Source organism: Schistocerca piceifrons, chromosome 10, assembly GCF_021461385.2.
Source record: "Schistocerca piceifrons isolate TAMUIC-IGC-003096 chromosome 10, iqSchPice1.1, whole genome shotgun sequence".
NCBI lineage: Eukaryota > Metazoa > Arthropoda > Insecta > Orthoptera > Acrididae > Schistocerca > Schistocerca piceifrons.
Window position 1 is genome coordinate 96,954,478 of NC_060147.1, and position 26,601 is coordinate 96,981,078.

Here is a 26,601-nt window from a genome sequence, read left to right on the forward strand (position 1 = left end):
TTGCATGTAGCAAATAGACAGTAGTTTGTTATTAAACATAAAAGATAAAGTATGGGAGTAAGTGGTTTTAACTGATGAGAGAAGGAAATGCTGAACAGTTGTCCTTTCCCCTACTAGTCAGCATTTTCTGGGCTTCAGAGACATTCAACAAGATTTTGATAGATAACAGATGTAATTATGGAGTGGCAGCATGCAACCACCTAAAGCTGCTGTGATGAATATTTATTCACAGCCAATTAGTTTTGATCATGTGACCATCTTCTCTTCATGATTAATGCTATTGTGGCACTGTTCTGCAGATCTTCCACATTCTTGAAATAAATGCCACAACATGTTTTTCCAATATGACTGCTCTTGTGCCCAATGATGCATCAAACTGAGTTCATAATGTAGTCAAAAACTTATGGAAGTGAGCAGTGGAAGAAAAATGCTTAATAATAATTTTAAAACCATACACTTTCAGTTATTATAATACTTATTCCACGTGCAAAGAGGGCCAGTTCTGCTTGTAGCGCATGATGCAGAACATCAGAGCAGTAATGAATCTAAGATGAAGCCTTGTAGAAACCTATTACCTGTATCAGTTTCTCCACTGACAAAACTGTCCTCAGCTCCATTAATTGAGTTATTAACCAGAATTTGCTGTCTTTCATTTTTGTTAAGTATGAAGTGGGTCTGCTATGTGATAAAATACTACTTCCATAAAAACCAGTTTTTCAAGCAATATTTCATGGTTTACAAAATTGACTTCCTGAGGCAGAACACAAAATATCAACTGAAATTAAATTCCTGTCAGACTATCAGGACTGTTTTGCCATTCTTTACACACAGCTGGAAGATAGGAAGTTTCTGCAGTGCAGTAGAGAGAACAGGAAAGATGTATGAAGATGTAGAGACAGGTCACAGAATGACAACTTGTGACAAAAGTCAACTGTCGGAATTATTACAAATTATTATTTTTAATAATAATGCAAATTATTATTATTGTGATTGTTATGTAATATATTTTTCATGTATTGTTCCTGGTCAGATGTAAGAGAGGGCCTTAGGGACATAATCTTGTCAGGCTAAATAAGCAACAAATAAAGACAGGAATGGTCATATGGAGGATTGTGCCCTTATTACCATTAGCCCACTAAATATACTCCCACACAGGGCTCTGTTGCATCTTTCTGTGTCTGTGTCTACAGAAAAAAACTGTCAGCCACCTGTCATCTATCTATGTACAGACTGGCAGTCATTTTTGTGCCCCCAATAACAGCAATCCTTGGTTCCTCATGAGGACTGAAAAATTTTTATCAGTGAGAAAATTTTGTCAAAAATATGCAGGTATATCAACGAAAAAAGAAAACAGTAAATATGTTTAAAACCAAAGTAAAAGTCTTAAATATACAGGTACAAGTACAAGAGGATTTTTAAGACAGACGTTATCTTATGTGCATTTTGTAGGTATTAGGAAGAGAAGTATCTCTTCATGTTAGTTTCTGGCATTTTAGATAATAGTATAACATGACTCAACGTAGTCAGAAATTTCTTGAATAAATTATTATTTGCAGTGTACAAATCACCGTCGAAGAGATGTCGGAGCCGTCGGTAAAAGCAGGGTCTGCTGTGGAAACGCTGTAAGCATTCTTCATGTCCTGTCCATCTTATTCTGTTCTGTCTTTACATCATTTCTTCAGTAAGCTTTCTTCTAACACCCTTCTAGGTTTCTAACAATTTCTGATAAACACTAAATGATGTACCAGAAGCTGAGAGAACAATGATGCATGTATTTTTTTAAAGAGGTACAACACTTTAGATTTCTGTTATTGACCCATTTCTTTTTACAATTAAAAGTCATTAAGAAAGCAAGTTGCCCATTCAGGACATAGGAGGCAGGCCATATACAGAGAAAAGCAAGTGCACATAGTTAAGAGATTCTAAACGCGTATATAACAGCTGACATCTCCCAATTGTTCACATGTCTTCACTGTATGGTAGCAATGATAACAGTTTGAGTACAGCGGTCATTAGATTTAAGCTTCATCCCTTTTTTGTACGTTTATGGTTAGCATGTCAGTAGCAAGCAGATGGTGCCTTGTCATTAAAGGCAATTCTTGGAAGGGCATAGAAGAGAAAAGTGAAGTGGGCAGGTATTCCTCATCAGTGTGACCTTGTGAAGAAGATATAGAAGTGTACTGAAGAACTGTGGTTGCAGTCAAGTTTGTGATGAAAATCTTGAGTGTTTGGAGCTTCACAGCTTGCAAGTATTTGTAAAAGTCATCTTGCTGTACACCATGAGATGTATGTAAAATATTTTGTTATCACATTGGTATTGAGATATAAAGCCCATTGTTAGTGGCATATATTATGTACGTCTATATCAAAAAATTTATGTGACAATTATAAAATCTCTGTGATGTCAAAATTGGTGTGGATCCCACAGTAAACAGGTTGTCGTGTGTCGGGCAGCTGTAATATTTATGCATGACAACCTGTGTACTGTGAGATCTACATAAATTTTGACACCACAAAGATTTGGTAACTGACATGTACATAATTTAATATAGATGTGCATAATTATATCACAAGATATACCATTGGGTAGAGGTGCGGGTACTGAGAGCAGAAGTGGCATAGTGACAGATAAGGATATTATAGAAATTATGTAGTTTGTAGAATAGGGCATTAGGAGCAGTGGAATGGCACAGTGAAAGGTAGTCAGATCCCTGTAAGAAAATGCAGTGTTGTTGTTCCAGCCGTCAACAGTTTTGTGGAAGTTTTCAGGCGGTTATCAGATGTTCAGTGAGTGTTGGTAAAGATGGAAAGCAGATGTGGGAATTATATTCCTGGCATGTGATGGATGGTAGTGACTGTGGAGGCTTCGGGAACATTTACAGCATATTGTTAGACAGGTCATTTGTGCTGGAAATGCAATGTCCATGAGAGGCACTTCCTTTTTATATCATCCTGGGCATTTTATCGCTCTATTTGAGATTTCTTCATTTACTTATTCTGAGGCAGTAATGAATAAACAGTATACCTAACTGTCCTGTTTAGCAAATGACCAATTCATAACTTTTACTTAACGGAGTTCTGCCATAAGAAACGTATGCATCATTTTTCACTGAATGACAGTTACTGTTTCCTCACATTGTTCCCTCACTTCTCAGTACAGCTCTGTGCATGCATGTACAGCTTTTGCATCTGTGGATCTCTGCATGACTGACATACTAGTCCTGTAAGGTTTCTTTCCAATTTATGCTATGTATCTACATGTACTGTGAAACCCCCTGAAATTTTAGTCAAATCTTATCAGCAAATATCTGGTACAGTTTGAAGTGTTAAAGTACTTCATAAAATCAATCAAATAAAAATATTTTACTCTTCATGTGAAATGTGATACTTCCAAAAATGTCTCGTATTTAGTAACAGAGGATGACTGAAGACCACAAGAAGTTTCACAACATTGAAAATTGCTAAATTGTTAATTCATTCCATCTTTAAAGCAAAGCAAAAGAGTGAAGATAATAACAAATAAGTTCATAATAAATAATAAAATTTGATGTAACTAGAGAAAAATCTTGCATGTACAGTGAAATTATTGAGGAATGACAGCAGTTTAAAAATATAAACGAATTTTTGAAAAGATCAGTGAGTGCATGGCTTTCTGTACACCATTTTAAACAATCTTCTATTCCATAGCAGAATTTCTATTTCTGTATTATGTAAAAGGTGGTGGGCAGGAATTACTAATTCACTCCTGTATATATAAAAAATAAAAAGAATTTGTAAATGATCAACATGTAGACATATTCACAAATGAATGTGTGATGTGAATGTAAACTGGTTGACTCCATATCACTAAAATTTATCTGAGGAGTGACAGTATGTGAGATGGAAGAGAAATGTCCACTTACCAACTGATGAAACAAGAGTAAAATAACCTGGAAGGGTTGTTCTTGGATTCTTATTGTCTTAAAGCCTTTTGTGCAGCTTCTCCTGTGTATGATTCTGTAACTGAACATTGCTTGTATTGATGTTTATTTCTATTCCGACACAGTAAACCTTAAACTATACTCATTCTTTTCCTTTGTACTGTTTCCTGTAGTTCCCTTCTTGCTGGTGGAGAACCAGCTTAAAAGTACTCAAAGTCAGTAATTCTCTGTCTAGTTTTGGTTTATGCAACTGTCAGTTGATGTTCATTGTGGTTGAAGTTAGTGACTGATTTTACTTAAAAGAGAACTGTGGATGACCTGGTAAGTATGCACAGGAAGAAAAATTGAATTTTAAAAGGCAATGAAATTAATGACTGTGGCACAAAATTTTATTGATAAGAACATGACATGATTCAGAATGTAAATTTCAACCACCAAATTCCATGAAACTTATACACTCATGAGCAGTAACATTTATGGACATGGATTTATATAGTTTTGACTCTAGTTGTTTGAATACAATTCCCAAAGAGATAAGCTTAATCTTAAATTTAGTCATCTTCCTGAGAGTATATATTGTGTATGAAATCTTTTCAGCATCGAGGTACCACAGAATGAGTAGCTTTTTTAAATCATTTATATGCACAAGATGTAGTATTTGTTAAAACTTCCGGAAATGTGATACAGGCAAATCTTTGTGTATGTACTTTTGTTGTGCTCGTTGTTTATATAGGAATCTAACGACATTATATTTTAAAACTCATTATATGCATTGCATTGTGTTCTCCATCAGAATCTGTGTCACATTAAAATAACAACATAATTGGCACAAAGTAGTAGGTTAGATGAAAATCAAAAAGGAGAAGTCAGTGCTAATAAACATAGAAAAATGATGTATGTTTCTGTTTTAACTTTTCTCTTCTTTTAATTACATTTTTCATGTAACAACTTTGCACTCATTTTTTTGTTGTTTCAATGTACCACAAATTCTGATTAATGTACTCTCCTTTTTTGAGGAAATGCTTCAGAAGTTTAAGTTTATAATATGTTGTCACAACTATTAAGTCAGAAGCCACTGGAAGAGTTTGATAAAAATAAGTTGCTTATTCAGCAGAGGTGGAATGAAGCACATTAGATGACCTTTCCATTTTCTGTGGCTTTTTTTTACCAAGAAACAGAGCAGTCAGTTGAACACAAGCTGTGAGAAAACAACAGATTGCTGTCAGAATTATCTTATTTGACAATGTTCTTGGCCACAAACCTTGCATTATTAAATCAAGCAAAAACCCTAATGTTATGTTAAATTGTGTAACATCACATTGCACACTGCATTCCAGGGACCAGGGGTTATTGCCACATTTAAGGTGTGCAGCCTGCACTGAACTTTGTTGAAGTTTTCTGACAAACGTGACTCAAATGATAAGCTCACTGTTAAGACGTTCTGGTGATAGATTAGCATTAAGATGGTAATTTATACAATTAAATTGGCATGAATGATGTCAGTGCTGAATGTATGAATGATGCAAGTGAAAAGAGTTTCACTGATAGTGACGGAGAGATTGAGTATGAGGTTTTGAACTGTCATCCTTAGTAATGAAAACCTGATGGTTATCACAGAGAGTAATAAGAAGGAAGCAACCAAAATTGGGAATTCAAACCTGCAAGGTAGCTGATAAAGACAATGGCAGAGGCTTTCCAAAATATAGATTCTGAAATGGCATTGTTTTAAGACAATCACCTGAGATGGAGTGAAGGAAAGATGTGTTTTAAAATTTTACCAAGATCCGCATCACCAGATGCAGAAAAATCAGGTCATCTAAAAAATGAAAGTGTTTTTCCCTCGAAACAGCTTCACAATTCAAAGAAGCCTAGAGCACTCAATTCAACATAAATATTACATCTCTCCTAAAACCACCACAGAAATCTTCTGACAAATGTGAGCCAATAACCATTTTATTTGTGAAACCAGTATTAATAAGGTTACCATACTATTCTGCTTTGCAATAACTTATTCAAAGTGTGTGTTGGTTGTTTGCAGTCTTTTAGAAAATAATTTACTTACTGTTTACAGTGTATTGAACACCTTTATTGTGTACACCCAGCATTTGTGTTTGATTACTCATAAGTGAAAGTTAGAATCTGGATGAAAACAATGTCTGATTTAAATAAGAATTCTTAATATAAATTAGTATGTTTACAATAGCAATGTTTTGTCATATAGTCCTCTTGACATAAATACCATTAAGTCAATTTCTAATGCTGGTGTTTATATTTTGCATGTGCTTCTAATGATACTATAAGTACCTGAAATCTGCTACAGAAATTTCTCATACAGGACCGTGTCTGAAGCTCGATCCTGTGACGAGACGACGATACATCCACCGACGAAGTCACTCCACAGCAATTACAGCTCAAAACACTCGTCGAACAACCTCAACAATGATGTGAGTATTACTGTGCAAAGCAGAAGTGTCACAGAACACATAACTTATTGCCCGCATTTTTAAAAATGAAGCTTAAGAACATGCAAATCTAAAACAAAGTGCTGCTGAACAGATTGTTTTTGAACCAACTGGGAAGCCAACATATTGTGAGTATTTGACACATGCCTCTCTGATACCCTACCTGGGATCTCAATTGTTCTTTACACTACAGCATCTGCTGACAGTTTTGGAAAATGCTTGTTCAAAGACTTTTAAACTTCCTTTCATTTTCATTCACTCCCCCTAAACATTTTGTTATTAAGTTCACCGATTATTTCTCGTGAGTGTTACTATTCTTATTTGCTATATCTTCCCACCTTCTTCTTCAAATTTGTTTACAATTTGTATAAAATACTTTGATTCACACTCCCCCCCCCCCCCTCCCCCTCAAAAGAAAACAAAACAACAACAACAACAAAAATCATTCTCTCTAAATTCTTCTGTCACTGCCTTTTTCTTGTGTGTGTGTGTGTGTGTGTGTGTGTGTGTGTGTGTGTGTGTGTGTGTGTGTGTGTAACTAAAACACTAAATCTACAGTTTAATATCCAAGTTTCTAATCAATTTAAGGGCTATCTCTGTCACTTCAAAGAAACATTCTAAATTTCCAGGGTTGCTTATCTACTACAACTTTTTACAATCTGATAAAATATTGCACTGCCTGTGTAGTTAAGAAGAGCGATGCAATGTTTCTTGAGACATGAATGCACAGAATGGCCAATGCAGCAATTACAGCCATTATGAAATACATGAAATGTATTCACATTTGCAAATAAAAATAACCATCAGCTGTTTAAGGGAATTATGACAATCGAGATTTGTGGACTGGGACTCTAACCTGGATTGCCCACTTTATGCGAGCAGTTGCCTTAACTGCTTTGGCTCATGCATGACTCACGGACAGATGTCATCATTCCTGCACCATAGCCTGTACTGGAACACACATTATATGTAATTCCTGTCTGGCCCTGAGTCATGCATGGATAGCCAAAGCAGTTAAGGCGACCACTCACATACAGCGGGAAATCAAGGTTCGAGTCCCAATCTGGCACAAATTGTCATTGTCGTCATTTCATTGTATAGCTGACGGTTGTTTGTATTTGCAACTGTGAATGCACCTGATGTTGTTACAAGGTGTTTGATGTTCATTGCCACACTAACATTGAGAAGAGAGCCTGTCTCCATCAGTGGGGGCTTTTCACACATATGGTGTGGCCTGTAGGGATTCTCTTAACTGTCTCTAAGCATGTTTCACTAACTTGGTACCATCTAGTCTCGTACCTCATACCAGGTCTTACGAGGATTTGACGTTCCTCATGGCAATGCTGGTCCTCATTTCCAGCCAATTCCTTTTCATGCTTAACTCCACTGCTTACAGCAGTTCTGCCTGGATTTTAATCAGCTTATTCTAAGTGCAGGCATTTCAGCTGCTGGGGAATTTCAATTCACGTTTTCTATTCCTTGAGAGGGGCATCCTGTCTTGAAAGACCTGGTGGCACAATGTGGCTTACAGGTGATAAATAGTGAAGAGGAGCAGATCTGCTGCAACCTTTTATTGTCCTCATTGCTGCTTTTAGCTCAATTTTTACTTTTCTCACATGTGAACTGTTAAGCCACACTGGAGTACAGTACATGGGAATTAGGAATTACCAGATTAGATGACCTATAGAAGAAAATTATAGTGTTGTAGCTCTTGTGCCCCGTGAAGTATCACTCAGCTTCTGTGCAATGTTATTTGCACTGTCTCAGCTTTGCTGCAGCATTTTCTGCGTGTTTTTTTATAGGATACGTTTCTGTGGAGAGTTACTCCAAAATGTTTCGGGGAGTCTTGTTAGTGGAGAACTTGACCATTAGAGGTGACATTAGGTGGACATTGGCCATTCTATTGGTAAAATGAAAGCAACTAACTTCAGTTGTCATAGGATTTGATGTTATCTGCACTTTTTGAAGTACTTAGATCTGCAAAGAATATCTTCACCAGCTTCAAGACTTTTCTGTTGAGTGCCCAAAGCCTGATCATCCACTGAAGTGTGCTGGAAGATACAGTCACAGACCTGCTGCTATTCTATATCTAAATGCATATTCTGCAGATCACTGTAAAGTGCATGGCAGAAGGTACACATTAGGATTTCTTCCGATTCCAGACCTGTATTAAGTGTGAGAAGAATGACTGCTTCAGTTCCTCTGTATGAGTTGTAATTAGTGTAATGCTGCCTTTGCAGTTGCTGATGATACAAAGGTGGATGAAGAATATTTCTCGGCCAAAATGATAAATCCTCCTACTGTAGCACAAAAGAGTCATGGGTAGAAGTAGGGATATAAAAGAAAGGAACTAACTTTCTAACTTATATGGGAGCTTCAAAGACATTTAAAGCAAAATGTCCTGACATATTCACATTTTTTTACTTGTTAGTGTCAGTAGCCATGTCATGTAATACAATGCATCATGTCAAGTAATGCAACATGACACATGCTATCATGTCATCCAATGTGGCTTTTGTCTTGTCGTGCAATATGACACAACATGTCATTAAAATTTAAATGCATGCATCCCCACTCTGGGATACCCTGTATTATACATGTATCCACACCACACTCTTTCACTCATCACCACACATGAAATAAGGTGTGGGTCTAAGAAAGCCCACTGAGCTGGGGAAGCAACTCATAAAAAAAGTGCTTACATGTCAAGATGTCTTGATTTAAATGTTGTTGAAGTTGTTAGGTTAGTTGGAAAGCTAGCTCCCTTCTTCCACATCCCTAAGATGCCCAGGTTCACCTTTTTTGTGCTACAATATGAGCATTTTTCATTCTGGTTCGCAACTTCTATTCTACCACAATTTTGACAGTAGACCGCCATAGCTTGGCGACTGGTGCAGATATTGGTTGACTCGGGCAACAACCCATCCTGTAATATGGAGTTTTTATTGTCCTTTGAACCATGTTGCCTGTAGCATACAACAAATAAAGCTTTCTGAAAACAATAGGATGAGCATTAATTACTTGTATTTGTCTACCTTCTTAGAAAGTCCTACCAGATTAGCACAAGCTTGAAACATAGAAAAGGCACATGGAAGAAACCTTTTTTGCATGCAAAATCTGAATGGAGGTAGATTTTTGAAAGCAAACTTTCCAATTTTATTGCAAGAATGCATTTTTATTTACTTTTTTTCCACTTTAAACAATATTTGTACATTGACTTCAGATAAGATCTACACTCCTGGAAATTGAAATAAGAACACCGTGAATTCATTGTCCCAGGAAGGGGAAACTTTATTGACACATTCCTGGGGTCAGATACAACACATGATCACACTGACAGAACCACAGGCACATAGACACAGGCAACAGAGCATGCACAATGTCGGCACTAGTACAGTGTATATCCACCTTTCGCAGCAATGCAGGCTGCTATTCTCCCATGGAGACGATCGTAGAGATGCTGGATGTAGTCCTGTGGAACGGCTTGCCATGCCATTTCCACCTGGCGCCTCAGTTGGACCAGCGTTCGTGCTGGACGTGCAGACTGCGTGAGACGACGCTTCATCCAGTCCCAAACATGCTCAATGGGGGACAGATCCGGAGATCTTGCTGGCCAGGGTAGTTGACTTACACCTTCTAGAGCACGTTGGGTGGCACGGGATACATGCGGACGTGCATTGTCCTGTTGGAACAGCAAGTTCCCTTGCCGGTCTAGGAATGGTAGAACGATGGGTTCGATGACGGTTTGGATGTACCGTGCACTATTCAGTGTCCCCTCGACGATCACCAGTGGTGTACGGCCAGTGTAGGAGATCGCTCCCCACACCATGATGCCGGGTGTTGGCCCTGTGTGCCTCGGTCGTATGCAGTCCTGATTGAGGCGCTCACCTGCACGGCGCCAAACACGCATATGACCATCATTGGCACCAAGGCAGAAGCGACTCTCATTGCTGAAGACAACACGTCTCCATTCGTCCCTCCATTCACGCCTGTCGCGACACCACTGGAGGTGGGCTGCACGATGTTCGGGCGTGAGCGGAAGACGGCCTAACGGTGTGCGGGACCATAGCCCAGCTTCATGGAGACGGTTGCGAATGGTCCTCGCCGATACCCCAGGAGCAACAGTGTCCCTAATTTGCTGGGAAGTGGCGGTGCGGTCCCCTACGGCACTGCGTAGGATCCTACGGTCCTGGCGTGCATCCGTGCGTCGCTGCGGTCCGGTCCCAGGTCGACGGGCACGTTTACCTTCCGCCGACCACTGGCGACAACATCGATGTACTGTGGAGACCTCATGCCCCACGTGTTGAGCAATTCGGCGGTACGTCCACCCGGCCTCCCGCATGCCCACTATACGCCCTTGCTCAAAGTCCGTCAACTGCACATACGGTTCACGTCCACGCTGTCGCGGCATGCTACCAGTGTTAAAGACTGCGATGGAGCTCCGTATGCCACAGCAAACTGGCTGACACTGACGGCGGCGGTGCACAAATGCTGCGCAGCTAGCGCCATTTGACGGCCAACACCGCGGTTCCTGGTGTGTCCGCTGTGCCGTGCGTGTGATCATTGCTTGTACAGCCCTCTTGCAGTGTCCGGAGCAAGTATGGTGGGTCTGACACACCAGTGTCAATGTGTTCTTTTTTCCATTTCCAGGAGTGTAATTTTACGTGCTACATTCACCTCAACTTTAAACTATCATATTTCAACAATGAATAAAGATAATTGGATGAAACAAATTTTGTTTTGACTTTATCCATTTATCACCCCTGTGCAAAGTTTGAACTGATTCATAGAAGTTTAAAGTATAGAAGTGGTGCACTTCAAAAACCACCCAGAAAAAATTGTTTTTTACACATAAAATCCAAATGAAACAAGTTTTTTTTCCCTAGACTGTTAAAAGTAGTCTTCAAACAAGGTCTGATAAACCTGTGGACCAAATTTGACCATCAGTCTCACTCCAGTCTGGAGTTATTTAAGGGTGGCTGTTTCTGCACATAAAATCTGAATGGTGCACTTACAAATGGTGTCATTAGCTTGAGTATTAATTGCAGCCCAGTTAACATATTTTGCAAAAGGAATTAATTGATTCACACAGTTTGCCTGGGTGCCAGTTTCAGTTTGTCTTTCAAATCTCTCATTACTATGCTGCTACATAGCTACAGTAAGACAGATGTTCGAATGGCTGTACAAAACGCTGCTGGCCTAGGATAAACAAAAGACTTTCCCCTCCTGTTCCTAGCTCAAATAGGACCTGAACACCAAAATGTGATTCTGTGTGCAGCCTTTTCAGACATATCTGTAACAGGACTCCTGCACTGAAACAATTCTTCACTTAATACTGGTTCTTGAAAATTTTCTAGCAGGATAATTCTCATTTGTGTTCAAGGGTCTTCCATTCCATCAACCACATCTGTCACCATTTGTGCTGCCCTTCATCACAGAACGCACAAGCATTTTGTAAGAAGGCTTTTTTGTAGACTGGCAGCATTTTTCCAGTACGTTGCCAATGAACTGAAGTATGACATCTACTTTAACTGAGCCTATGTCATCATTGGATTTCAAATACCTACAAATTGTTACACTTACAGTAGGTGGACGGGGATATGGAAACACCACATACACAACACATTACCGTGCCTAATACATTTTACGGTAACACTTGACATTCAAAACAGCTGAATACATAAATACAAGTCCTGTATGGTTTTAAGTTGAATCTTACACCATTCTTCCTACAAAATAGTGGCAAGTTTAGGTAATGATGATGGGAGGTGGACAGTGATCACATATCCTCTCCAAAGTAAGCCACAAATATTGAGATCTGTAGACTGTGACAGCCACTGGAGATGGGGCAGTCCACCCTTGTGCTCACAAAACCACTCCTGGATGATGCAGATTGTGTAAACAGGAGCCCTGTCATCTTGGAACACAGCATCACCATTGGGAAACAAACAGTGGATCAGCCAAAATGTTATCATAATCCTTGGCAATAATATAACTTTGCAGTGTAGCCATGGCACCAACAGAATACCCCAGTATGGCTGCCCAAATCATCACAAAACCCCAACCGTGTTTCAGTCTTGAGACGTAAATTCAACCGGAAGTTGGAAACAGCGTGAAACGAGACTCGTCCAACAAAATGACATTCTTACATTGGTCCACAGTCCAGGTTTTATGGTATCGGCACCGTATGTCCCTTTTAGTGACATTTTCATCACTTATTTGTGGTTTTCGAATTGCACCTCACCCTGACATTCCTTGCTTCTGGAGAGCTCCCTTCATCTTGTCCTGGTGGCGACAAGGTTCACACATGAGATAACCAGTTCTGCAGTTAGTTTTGCAGCTGTCGTTGTCTTATTTTTCATTACGATCCTCTTCAGTGACTGCCTGTCATGTTCACTTGTGACTTAAAGGATGTTGTTTACACAATTTCCCTGCATGCATTATAAAACTTCAATATAGTGCCTCTTGAAACACCCAAGACTTTTAGCTACCATGGTTATGGACTACCCACCATAAGAGTACCAACAATTTTCCCACGTCTGAATTCACTTAACTCTGACGCAATGCACTCACAACTACACGGAACACTTTTCTGAACATGACTGTCACTTGCTACATATTGAGGACACTGCACAGTATCTGCATTTACATTCAAACATGCATGTCTCATGGTGTTTCAACATTTTTGTCAAACCCCTGTAGGTATTTGTACAAGTCAGCTGATTCCGGTTGTGACTTGTTAATTTCTATGTTTTGTGAAGTACACAACTGTACATATCTAAACAATTAAAGCAAGTTGCCCACATTTTACCACTCTGAAATGTTAACAAGCTCTGACTGGATATCCGTGTGACTTTTTTCAAATATTAATTCATTACAGATAATGACACCATCTGAAAAAAGTCTGAGATTACCATTACTATTATCAGCCAAGCCACTGTTATATTATCACCAACAATGGTCCCAACAGACTCCCTTGGGACATGCCTGAAGTTATTCTATTTCTTTCAATACTGACTCTCCATCCAAGATAGTTTGCTGTGTCATGCCAATCACAAATCCTTAATCTTATAAGAAATTTTGTTCAGTACCTGATTTAATAGTAATTTTGTTAATAATCATTGATGTGGTACCAAGCTGAATATATTAGTAGATAACACTGAGCATAGCCTCGAAGTCCGCATATGATGTAGTTGTCTGTCACAAAACAGTATGTGAACAAATTTATTAATGTAGTCTGGTGATAGGTTATGGGTTCTAAATTAAGTTTGCATGGCTGAGTCTTTGTTTTAGCATGTGTATAAAATTGGAAGTCTTAATCATTACAAGGTAATAGTATGTGGAATATTACTATTTTGATTGCCTTATGTTGACAGGAGGGGCACACAATGGCAGAGAGGGACATCGGCTCTACTTTTGTGATGCCACAGTCGCACTTGTACACACCGGACAGGGTAAGTTCACTCCCTCTTCAGATTACCCAGCATTTGATGCCGACTGAGCAGCCAAAACAGAAAAGCGAGCCAGGCTGCTGAATATTGTGTATGACATCAGGCTCTCCCAGCAGAAGGCACATAATTGAACACAGTGCACCATCATCATTAGCAAATTTTCTGTCAAAATTAATCCAAAGAAAATAGTGCAAGATTGCAAGAGTTCAGCAGTGCTAAGCACTCCATCTGAGCAATTTTTCAGAAAAGTGTGTGTCTGTGCCCAGCATTATCAATTTTATTGTGTAGCGCAAATGTCAAAGAAGCACTAACCCCATTTTTGCAGGTCTCAGCAATTAACTGGTTGTTGATATTAATAAATCATTTTGAGTACTGTAATGATTCAGGTTCTTTTTTTTTTAATATCAAAATTTATTATATTTAAAGTTCAACAGTAACATTTTATACCATAAAAAATATATCTTAAATGTGGCACTATAGTGGTTTAATTGGAAACTTCCTCTAAAAATACTATTTTTCTGGTTAGTTATCCAAAATGTGCTCTGGCACTTTCCCCAGATTCAACTTAGTGGTCTGTCGACATCGTCGTCTTCTTCTTCTGGGCGACGTGAATTTCTGAGCTACGTGTAGAATCTCGCAAGAATATAACAACATACTGCATTACACTATGAAACTGTACACAGTAAGCAGTGTGAACAGTCTCTAGTCTTTGGGAGTGTCCCCTACTACAGTGTACAGTGCCTCCAAGCTTTATCACTAACTCAGGTATAACGCACTGTATCATTTTACGTCCAGCAGACTGTCTTAAACCTTCTGGCAGACAGAAATGTAACTAGATAAGAAAATGGAAGGTTACTTTTGATTTAGAATATTTGTACCTTACTGGTATTTAATTCAAAATGGTAATGGTGCCCTGTTTTTGGATTTCACTATTCATTTTTACTAGTCCTCCTTTCATTAACTTTTAGAATATAACATCAGGGATAAAACTCTTGTGATAAAAATTCTCATTGAGGTACTCAAGAAATATGTTTTAATTGCTTGCAGGGAAGTGACATTTCAAATTTTGACTCACTGTGAGAGAAGCCTTCAGTGCAACTGCAGAAGGTTGTTACATCACTTGCACTGCGAGGCTTTCGAGAGTGAAGATCCGACACTTCCAAACGGAGCCATTGTGTGTCGACTTGAAATGAAGGAAATTGTGAAAAGAATGTGACTGTTACAGGCTGCATTTCAGAGACATAATAAGTGTGTTATCGTATTTAATATAGTGAAGGACTGAATACTGTTATGTTAACTTGGAGTAACTAAATGTATATCCATAATTTGAACAACATTATGTTCAAGCTCTCTGTGTGCCCACTGAAGGAGCAGTTTTATGTAGACATTTATTTTAAATACGTTGTACTGTGCCATAGTCACAGTAGATTTCGTAAGACTAATGTGTCATCATGCTTTCAGGACTTCCTTTAATCTGCCACTGCATGTTCTTGGGGTAGTTTGCCACCTGCTCAGAAACAAGATAGCTTCTTAGATTCCTGAGGTCATTTTTATCAAATGTAGAACACTGCTAGCATCTACATAAAAGCCATATCAAAATACACAACAGCAGAAAAACTGGTGATAGAATTATTTTGTGACTGCTATGCATATGACTTATTTTTTTTTAAGGCTCTACACCCAAGGAATTAAATGACAACAACGTAACTGTGCATCACTTGTCTAATGGGATGATTATAAACTGTCAGATATGTTGTGCTCATCAAATGTAACTTAGACACTACCATCTTCAGTGTTTGTAACACACACAAGATGAACGTATCTTAAAAATTTCACTTAAAAAGCATGTTGCTTCTCATTTATGGTTGTGACGTTTATTTTTACTATTATAGTTGACTATCAGATTATGAAAGAGAAGCCTTGTTTCCTGAATGTAAGGTCTTGAACTGTCACCACAATAGCAGTACATAACTTAATTATCTTACCCTATAGCAGTTCTCAGTATGATGACATATTAGTACGTGCCACATACTATTCATTATTTCCTTCAAAACAGAGGTGAACACATGCTTGTAAATAACTATATTAGATGTTTTAAATAATTTATATATTTGTATATTTCAATACAGCTTTTGTTAAATAAAAGCAGAGCAGCTTCCTGTGTAAATATCTTTTTGTTCGTTGTTTTGGGGAGAGTTTGAAAATGTTGTTTAACTGATGGAGAAACCTGAATACTCATCCTTTTTGTTTTTTGAATGAACAATGCAGAGTTATGTTTGTGAGTATGTTGAGTGCCAAATGAGTGATGTGTGGGTTCCCTAATTGTTTATACCTGAAGAATGAAACACTGCAATAATTTTGGAAAAAGAAAGTTGTCATTAATGTTTTTGTAATTAAAAACTATTTTTTAGTGTTTCATTCAGAGTGCTGTAAACTTCTATAAGAGTGAGATAAATCAGTGTCTTTTTTATTATAAATACAAAAATAAACTAACTGTATGTTACATATATGTGTGTATCATCTTTCTTTATTTTTTGTCACACCAAGTCAAATACTTTACAAGGACAAATCAATAATTTATATGCATTTTCTTTTTTAAATATATTGTGAAAAAGAACAGGTGTTCCATACATAACTCATTTTACTATGCAGCCTCCCTCCAATATTAAGACTTAATCAGTAATTTTTAAATTTCTGAATCTACTTACACACCTTATTATGCGCCAGAACATTGCTTCCATAGTATTATACCTACTGACTTTGAGGATTTGGGTGACAGCTCTCTGTCATCCTCTGCACACACAGATGGTGGAGCCGAGCTGTTGTAATTACATTTTTAAAGCCACAAGGAAACTTTGAAAGAAGCAAACTTAAGCATGTTTCAAGGAAGGCCAAGACAACTTTTGACTTAACCTTTGTAATACTTCTAGTTGTGTCCTATGATATTACCAGTTTTTCCAAAGTACCAGTTACTTCGAAGGCTGCTAGACAATGTATGTTTAATGATTATGAAACGGAAAGTTGCTACTTACCATATAGCGGAGATGCCAAGTCGCAGATAGGCACAACAAAAAGACTGTCGCAAATAAAGCTTTCAGCCAGTAAGGCCTTCATCAAAATAAGATGACAGTCTCACACATACACATTCGTCTAACACCACTCACACACACATGGCTGCAGTCTCAGGCAACTGAAGCCACACTGCGAGGAGCAGCACCAGTGCATGATGGGAGTAGTGACTGGGTGGAGTAATGAGGAGGGATAGTAGGGTAGGGGTAGCAGACTGTGACATGCTGCTGGGGAGCGCGCTGGGACGAGGTCGACAGAGGGTAGTGCAGCCAGGAGGTTAGATGGCGGGCAGCAGAGAGGTGGAGGGGGTGGGGTAGCAAAAAAGTAGAGAAGTAAAAAGACAGGGGGTGATGGCGGAATGAAGGCTGTGTAGTGCTGGAATGGGAGCAGAGAAGGAGCTAAATGGGAGAGGACAATAACTAACAAAGGTTGAGGCTAGGAGGGTTATCGGAACCTTTTTCCACTACCTCCCCTCCCCACTTCGCCCCTGCGAACTCCCCAGAAGCACATCACTGTCCTGTCCACCACCCCAACCCTGCTATCCCTCCCCCTACCAGCCCAGCCTCCTCCTTACCCTCACCCAGTCACCACTCCCATCATGCACTGGTGTTGTTGCTGTTCGCAGTGTGGTCTCAGTTGCCTGAGACTGCAGTCCTGTGTGTGTGAGCATATTTGCGTGAGTGTGTGTGTGTCTGTTGTCTATTTTTGACACAGGCCCTACTGGCCAAAAGCTTTATTTGTGACAGTCTTTTTGTTTTCCCTATCTGTGACTCAGCATCTGTACTACATGATGAGCAGCAACTTTCCTTTTCATGATACTGTTACATACCATCCTGGATTTTCCATTATTAGGTTTAATGGTTGCTTGTCAGATACAGAGGGGGGTGGGGGGTTTAAATCTAAACTGTATACCCTAAATTGTGTGCGTGTGTGTGTATCACATGGCAAAACAAATATATTTAATAATTAGGAAAATACATATTTATGAATTAGGGAGGGGGGGGGGGGGGGTCACATGTGCATGTGCATGTGTAGCAGGGCCGTACTGAGGCCATGGCAAGATTGGCCCTCGCCTAGGGTGAAGGCACACATCTTCTAATTTTCTGCCTTCAAGAAGAAACCTTTTCCTCGGCACAAGACTGGAAACACACACTGTTGTCAAAGTGTCATTTCGTCCAAGTATCATCATAAAGAAATGACAGCTACTACTGAACATGCATCACTTGGATTATGTGTCAACAGTGCACTTGGTTAGACAACTGTTGGCCACATGGCTAACTTATGTTCAACAATGGAGTTTTTGCTGCTACTTCACTACAGTATTGTAGGACCTTAAAGGTTGGCCACTCGGTTATGAAGCAAATAATATGCTGTTGAATCGTAGGCTTCCTAGTTTTGCCAATTTATGCCAACTGAGGACTGGAATGAATCTGTTTAAGCTAGACTGCTTTAATGTATTAGATAGAAGGATAATTGAAAGGGAAACAGATCTCTCATATAACACAGCATTTCATGTCAGGAAAGTGTTAAATGAGGGCTTTGTATCTTGTTTTGAACAAAAAGCAGCAGATTTTGGTACCAAATATAATAAAAATATTGATAAAACAAAACTAGTTAATGTTAACAGTTGCTTCGAAAATTCCATATCCCATGACCATAATATCAATAACTCACTGTTGGTACTGGCCAACTCATACAAATACCTGTGTGTAACACTTCATGGCGATATGAATGGAATGATCAGGTAGGCTCAGTCAAGGTTAAAGTAGAGAAGTGCAATCAGTTTACTAAGGACATTGCTTGCAAATTACTTGTGTGACTGGTTCTAGAACACTGCTCAAGGGTGTGGGAACCATACCTTATAGGACTAACAGGGGATTTGAATGTATACAGAGAAGGGCAGCATGAATGGTCACAGGTTTGTTTGATCCATGGAAGAGTGTCACAGACATACTGAAGAAACTGAACTGGCAGGCTCTTGAAGATAGACATAAACTATCCTGAGAAAGTGTATAAACACAGTTTCAAGAACAGACTTTAATGATGACTCTATGATAATACTATAACACCTATATATCGCTCACATAGGGATCATGAAGATAAGATTAGAATAATTACAGCATTAACAAAGGCATTTGAATGATCATTCTTCCTGTGCTTCACACGTGAATGGAACAGGAAGAAACCCAATAACTGGTACAATGGAACATACCCTCTGCCATGCGCTTCACAGTGGTTTGCAGAGTATAGATGTAGATGTAGAAAGAGCTGATGAGCAGCACTGAGACAGTTTCCCATTTGGATATTTTGAATTTTTTTAAATGAAGTATGGGTTACGAGTACTTATCCAAACATCAAAATAGCTTTGAGGATATTTATGATAATTTTGTCAAAGTTTCAGCAAATTAAAGATCATAAAAAGTACTTAACATTATTATCTGCTCACTTTCAAACAATAGTTAATCAGTTAACAGTGTGTTAGAAGTAAAAGTAAAGTGGTGTTTAAATATAAGAGGATTTTTGATAATCTGTACTTCACACACAACTATTAACAACACTGTAATGCATTTATTCTTGTATTTTAAATTAAGTAGAAGCTAACATAATGGTGGCTACTCAACTTGAAAAGTGCGATACTATTTGTTCAGAAATCAAGCCAAATATTACTGGAAGTAACTTCTTTATTAGAGTGGACATTACTGGAATGTTCCCAGGTGTACAAGACTCAATGGTGTTTGGATATTGTCCTCACATGGTATGGCTGAAGGTTTCCAGAATGTTGCAAATAGTGAACAGTATCTTGAAGCTTCAACACCAGGAAGTTTTCTTTTTTTTTAAAAAAAGAGGTTGTTACACAATACTTGAAAGTAAAGCCATAAACACATAATGCTGATACCAAACACAATACCATAAAAGTGTATCACTTGAGACTTCTACTTACACAGACACTTCACACTCATGATGAGCTGTAACACTGTTTATGTACACTGCACCATTGGGGAAGTAGTTGTTTTGTGTTGATCCAGAATGTTATAGTTCCCTTGAAAGACCAGAAGCAGGTGAATTGAGCCACTCGGCAATGTCAGCCTGAAAACGTTGCCTCCAGGTCACTTTCTCTTGCAGAGATTCAACAGCACGCTCTATTGTTGTTATTGTGAAGTTGAACTGGCCTTGATGTGAATCTATGAAAGCTTTAAGCTGCAAGAACAAAAGAACACAACTATCAAAGCTCAAAAGAATAGCTGACCATGCACTGGATAGGTATGTACCCAGTACAACATTTCATAAAGGGAAGGAACCTACATTGTATACAGCCACTGTAAAGAAATTTTAAAGAAACAGATAATACTGATTTATAAGTGTACAGCAAAGTGTAAGGTTATAGACAGAGAGATGCTGAATGCAACTCATTTGGCTGTCAAGAGAGGAATGCGTGATGCCTTTACTATTATAACAGAATGTTGTCATGCAGTCTTTCACAGAACCCAAAGAAACTCCGGTCATATGTAGAGGCTGCTACTGACAACAAAGTTAGTGTCTGGTACCTAGCAAATGAGACAGGAACTGAAATTGAGGTTAGCAAAGCAAAAATTGAAATATGTAACTCCATTGTCAAGTGTTCCTTTACACATGAGAACCTAAGAGAACTGCCCCAGTTTAATCCTCGTAACTTTGAAAAGATGAATGAAATAGGTATTACACACACACACACACACACACACACACACACACACACACACACGCACACACACGCACACAAACGATTTCACTTTCACAAGCTTGCTCTTGGAGCCAGTGGCTCCTTCTTCTGGCAGGAGGGGTGAAGGAAAAGGACTACAGAGATTTAGGGAAAAGAGGGTACAGTTTAGAAAAATCACCCAGAATCCTGGGTCAGGGGAGACGGAATGAGAAGAAAAGTCTTTCCTTCTCATCCCATCCAGTTTCTTTACCTGTCCATTTATATTATACAGGGTGTTTCAGAATGAACATACTGGTTTTAAGGCATTGTAGGATTTATTATATTCAATTTACAATTGTAAATAATACATATAATGAAAGAGCAACTCAAACAGTTTTGTTTGTATACCTGTGTGCAATGGGAATAGTATGGAATGACAAACAGTGAGCGAAAAACGTGTTGAACAAGTGTGAGTCTGTCATGCTTAGTGCCAAGAATTATCCCCATGGAAAGTTTATGGGCCTTTCTTTATGGGTGAATCAACTGTAACTAATGTTTCTTATCTTGATGTACTACAGCTATGGCCCATGCCGCAATGGGAAGAAGCTGAACAACATGTCTTTATTTGGGAGCAAGATGGTGCGCTGCATTTTATGCATGACCTTCACATTCACACACGATCTGATGTGATCCATGTGTCTCCGATACTAGCTGATCTATCCGACTTTAGAAACTGTGTTATTGCAACAGTTACTCCTGACACATTGATCAAGGTTTTGGAACAACTTGCCTATCAACTAGGTGTGTGATTGGTATTCACACTGCATAATTGTAAAAAAAAAAAAACTGTGTTTCTCTTTCATTTAGTGTATTATTTATAATTGTGAGGTGAATGTAATATGTGCTACAAAGCCTTAAAACCAGTATATTCATTTTGAAACACCCTGTATTATCAATAATTGATTATTTTCATTGCATAAATATTCACTTAGCTCTTTATAAGATTTCAATGTGGTGCAGAGATTGGCAACTTGCTCAAATTTTTAGAAATGTAAAATTTTACACATGACAAAATGAAAAAAAGGAGTATCCTATGACTATAATAGTAATGAGTCACTGTTGGAATCAACCAACTTGTACAAATACCTGAATGTAAAACTTTGTAGGGATACAAAATGCAGTGATCATACGGGTTCAGTCGGGGTAAAACAGGTGATAGAACTCAGTTTACTGGTAGAATACTGGGGAAGTGCAATCAGTCTATGAAGGAGATTGCTTATAAGTCACTCAACCGACCCATTCTAGAATATTGCTGAGGTGTGTGGGACCTGTACCACATCAGATTTACAGTGGATATTGAACACATACAGAGAAGGGCAGCACAAATGGTCATAGGCTTGTTTAATCCATGGAAGAGTATCACCGAGATACTGAAGGGACTGAACCGGGAGACTCTTGAAGACAGACGTAAACTATCCTGAGAAAGTCTGATAACAAAGTTTCAAGAACGGGGTTTAAATTATTACTCTACTACAACACCCTACGTATCACTCAATTAGGGATTGTGAGATTAAAATTAGAACAATTACTGCATGCAAAGAGGAATTCCAGCAGTCATTGCTCCTGCGTTCCATACATGAACGGAACAGGAATAAACCCTAATAACTGGTATAACTATTTAAGACTGATATATTTTGGACTGTTCCAGTCTCACATTTCTTATGAACTGCTAGTATGGGTCCGCTCTACAAAAATAGATGATATACTGAAGATACAAAAAAAAAATTCACAAGAAAAATGTGTAGGGCTGAACCAGCCATTGTCAACCTCTGTTTAGAAAACTCAATAATTTTACAATTGTAAATCTGTATACACATACCTCATCACCATACATTAAAACAAATATTAAAGAATTTCCTATAAGGGGAGATATAGACCAGCACATCACCAGAGGAAAAATTAAAATGGATGTTCTGAGACACAGACTAGCAAAAACAACCCATTCACCCACAATCAGCACCCTAACAATCTTTAACAAATTAACCACTCTCAGCGTGATCTGTGCCTTCAAAATTATTTTAAAAAAACTGTACAGCTGGCTGGCTGAAAATCCATTTATAACAGAATTTTTTGATGAAAAAATATGAACATGTGTTAAAATTTAAAATATATGGCTAAATGTTTGTAGTTGTGCAGGTAATTCAGTACAAATGCTTGTAATTGTGTATATAATTAAGTATAAATATCTGTGATTGAGCATGTAATAAAGTATACCAAACCTATGTTAAAGTGTATGGTTAACATCTGTAATTGTGCGTATAACTAAAAATCATTATTATGTATAACACCTGAAGCCTATTCCATCATGCTGATAATCAACAGCAAATAAAGATGAACAATGGGATGTATACTCTGCCATGCACCTCATGGTGGCTTCCAGAGTATAGCTGTAGATACAGAGGTAGACGCTTAGTGCAGGAACTGGCAGTTGATTGCCAACATAAATAAATGTCACATATTGCACATGAACACACTACTGTTTGTAAAAAGTGAAACACTCAGAAGCAACAGTCTGTAACACGCCACAATAAGAGGATGTATAGAACAGCAGAACCACAATAAGTGATTCATATGGCAGAGAAGTGGTGTCCACATAAGCCCAACAGGATCCTCTTTTGTGAGACATGACAGGTCAGTGTTACACAAACCCCATGTGGTGTGGAGCCATCATACAAAGTGGAAAAGTGTAACCAAGTGGCACTATGCCTTGCCATCATTACAGGGTGGAATATCAGCATTTGAACCTTGTCTGCTTGGCCATAATGAACATAAAAGCTTCATCCACAGTGTTGGCATAACATTAGAGCACTGCAACATGTGTGAACACATACACATTGACAATTCGATGCCAACTTATGAGGACTAGACTGGTGACACACGTCATTGTGTCAACTTCCATTCTCTGGAACCCACCAATACCATAGACTGCAATGGGCACGTGAATGCCGACACTGGTATATTGAGTGACAAAATGTATTATTATCGGATGAACCCCTCTTCAACTTGTCCTACAATGATGGCTGCACCCGCATTCAACGCCACCACGGTGGACGCTGTTCCGGCATGAAGTCAAGTGCCGGCACACCAGGTGGGAATGTTAGAGCAGAGATGGCTGTGAGACGACGACAGCTAATTGCACACTGACAGACTCCTCTCCAGGATAACAACACGACGGCAGTGCCCTCTACACAAAGAGGACATAAGTGCCGCAGTGCCTGGCTGCGGCCCAGTTCTACGAGTTTGGCAGTTCTACAGAAGTGTCCAGACCAGTGACCTGGATGGAAGAATCCACTGTATTACTTCCCTTGTATTGGAATTGTATATACTGAAGAGATTTCTTATTTGCATGTCACCCTTTATTTGTGACACATCATTGTAAATTCTCAAAGTTAAGAACTGTCGAAACTTCCTGGCAGATTAAAACTGTGTGCCGGACTGAGACTCGAACTTGGCTGTTCGTGGGCAAGTGGTTCACAGGAGAGCTTCTGTAAAGTTTGGAAGGTAGGAGACGAGACACTGGCAAAAGTAAAGATGTGAGGACGGGGCGTGAATTGTGCTTGGGTAGCTCAGATGGTAGAGCCCTTGCCCATGAAAGGCAAAGGCCCCGAGTTCGAGTCTTGGTCCAGCACACAGTTTTAATCTGCCAGGATGTTTCATATCAGCGCACAGTCCGCTGCAGAGTGAAAATCTCATACTTAAGTATTGCCATTTATATTATCGTAATAAAAACTGATTAATACGATTTGCTGAAATTGTTGTCTAGCGATCTGAGAAGGCAGGTTTCCTAGGCACCCCATATTCAACGAGAAGGTAGGATAAAACAAACACATCAGGTAAACTGTATTGTTGAGCCGCAACGCAGACAAATGCAGAGTGTGACGGTTTGGGGCACCATTACCTATAACACATGATCTCGCCTCCTACAACTTGAGGGCAATATGAACAGCTCCTGCTACATCAGGGATGTTATACAGCCCAAAGCACTGCCCCTCCTGAAGGCCAATGCAGATGCCACATTTCAACAGGCCAACTGCTGTCCGTATGTGGGGAGGGATATGCAAGCCTTCGTGGAACAACGAAGGGATCTACTGCTTCCTTGGTCTGCCTATTTGCCTGACATGTTGCCATCAAACATGTCTGTAATATGGTCAGTCAGCAACCTATTTGTTCAGGATCCTCCTGCAGCCATACTTGATGCTTTGTGAATGCACCAGTAAATTGTGTGGCAGAGTATTCCCCAGCTGCATACTCAGGCGCTCTTCAATTTCCTGCTGAGAGATCTAGTGGCTCTGATTGCAGCATGTGGTGGTGCTACTCTGTACTGAATTTCCACAGTCACAGTGCACGCACAGGTCTACAATACTGTCATGTCCCTAGTCTGTGGAATAAATTTCATTGTGATCACATCACTCTAGTCTTGGTGGTTCACTTTTCCAAACAGTAGAGCAAATGGAAAATGGAAAAACTGATTGTTCTTTGACTGCACAATTCTCAACAAATCCCTGATGGTAGTAACAACAATCTAGGAGTATCTGCCTGAAGTGATGTATAATTACATGACCAAGTAAAGCTAGAAGTGGGAAAAGTATTGTGAATTGTAGTTAACTCATCTCATAATATACTGATGCTAATCATTTGATTAGAGTACAAGAGACAGATCAAAAAATGGGTGGTACAACTGCACTGGTAAAAAACTGCAGATTTTTAAATAATGACCAACAAAATTTCCTTGGAGGTACAGTTCACATGTTTTTAGCGATTATTTCTGTAGTTTCAGTATGCACAATACACTGCTCAATTCTTTCAGAAACAGTACCATACCGTATTACTGAATCTACACACATACTTTGTGCCTCGATAGATAAGAACAATCTACTCACTGAGCGGTGGCAGGAGAACACACATAAAAGATGATTACACTTATGCAAGCTTTTGGAGCCAGTGGCTCCTCCTTATGGCAGAAGGGTTGAAGGTCTAACAACCCTACCACTACAAAGGTCAAAATTTAATAATGAATGTGGTGTTGCTCATGCTGCTAAATACTACATTTTTGGGCAACAACAAAGTTATTATGTGACAGGTGTCATTAGAGCACAGTTAATAAAGTCATTTCATGTAATAATGAATAAACTAAGCACTCATCTTTTCATGTTTCCCTCACTGGTCTCATTGTAAAATCATGGCTCAATCGTCGAAAATCTAGGTGGTGGTGATTCCAATCTCGGATGCAAAGAGGCCTAGGTTTTATACTATGATATTCAAAAGTTTTGTAGATGTGCTTCAAAAACCATTCTTGAAGATTACACTTTTGCAGGACAATGATGATGTAAAAAAGTAATCAGCACTACGAATTTAAGTTACACTTCTTTTTTATTATTTTTGCTGCAATATCACGTAACGCACAAAACATCACTTCACAATACAAAACATACTTGAAAACATCTTCCTCACTGTTAAAGTTCACATTTTATAAACTGGCTACAATATGCATCTTTCCAACATGATGCCCAAGACTTGACTCTCTCAAAGTCTGACACTCTAACAAACTGCTTGCACGCCCAAAAATCAAGAGTTACAAGTACGTCAAAGATCATAGTGACAAAAGAAAGAATACACATAAGAATAATATCATTGCAACATAAACATATCGATGTATCAAAGCACCTCTACATTAATGAAATCAAATCTGAATGTTGTCTCAGAAACACGTTAACTACTTTACAGAAACACAGTAGAATATTGCTGGTATCGAGAGGTTGAGTTGAGGTGCAGTAATGGTTACGTAATTCAACTACCACTACAAAGGGGAAGGAAGAGGGGAGAAGGAAAAGGGCTGGAGAGGTTTAGGGGAAGGGGTAGATTTCAGAAAAGTCACCCAGAATGGTGGGTCAGGAGAGACTTACCAGATGGTATGAGTCTGCATAGTGGAGGGTACCGCTGTTTGTCATTTACATTCCTGT

At 38.9% G+C, this 26,601-nt stretch overlaps 2 protein-coding genes across 4 annotated transcripts in view; one reads left to right on the forward strand and one right to left on the reverse strand.

Moving 5' to 3' along the window:
- Window positions 1-16,340, forward strand: part of LOC124718721 — a 181,759-nt gene extending 165,419 nt beyond the window's left edge. The window contains exons 39-42 of the mRNA XM_047244339.1: window positions 1,557-1,622; window positions 6,256-6,364; window positions 13,759-13,836; window positions 14,881-16,340. Coding sequence (XP_047100295.1) covers window positions 1,557-1,622; window positions 6,256-6,364; window positions 13,759-13,836; window positions 14,881-14,913 — 286 coding nt within the window. The 3' untranslated portion in view covers window positions 14,914-16,340. The remainder of the gene's footprint in view (window positions 1-1,556; window positions 1,623-6,255; window positions 6,365-13,758; window positions 13,837-14,880) is intronic.
- Window positions 16,341-19,565: 3,225 nt separating this feature from the next.
- LOC124718951 (aminopeptidase Ey-like) overlaps window positions 19,566-26,601 on the reverse strand; it is a 273,185-nt gene continuing 266,149 nt past the window's right edge. For all 3 annotated transcript variants that reach the window (XM_047244618.1, XM_047244617.1, XM_047244619.1), the window contains exon 20: window positions 19,566-20,100. In XM_047244618.1, the coding sequence (XP_047100574.1) occupies window positions 19,933-20,100 (168 nt within the window). In that variant the 3' untranslated portion in view covers window positions 19,566-19,932. The remainder of the gene's footprint in view (window positions 20,101-26,601) is intronic.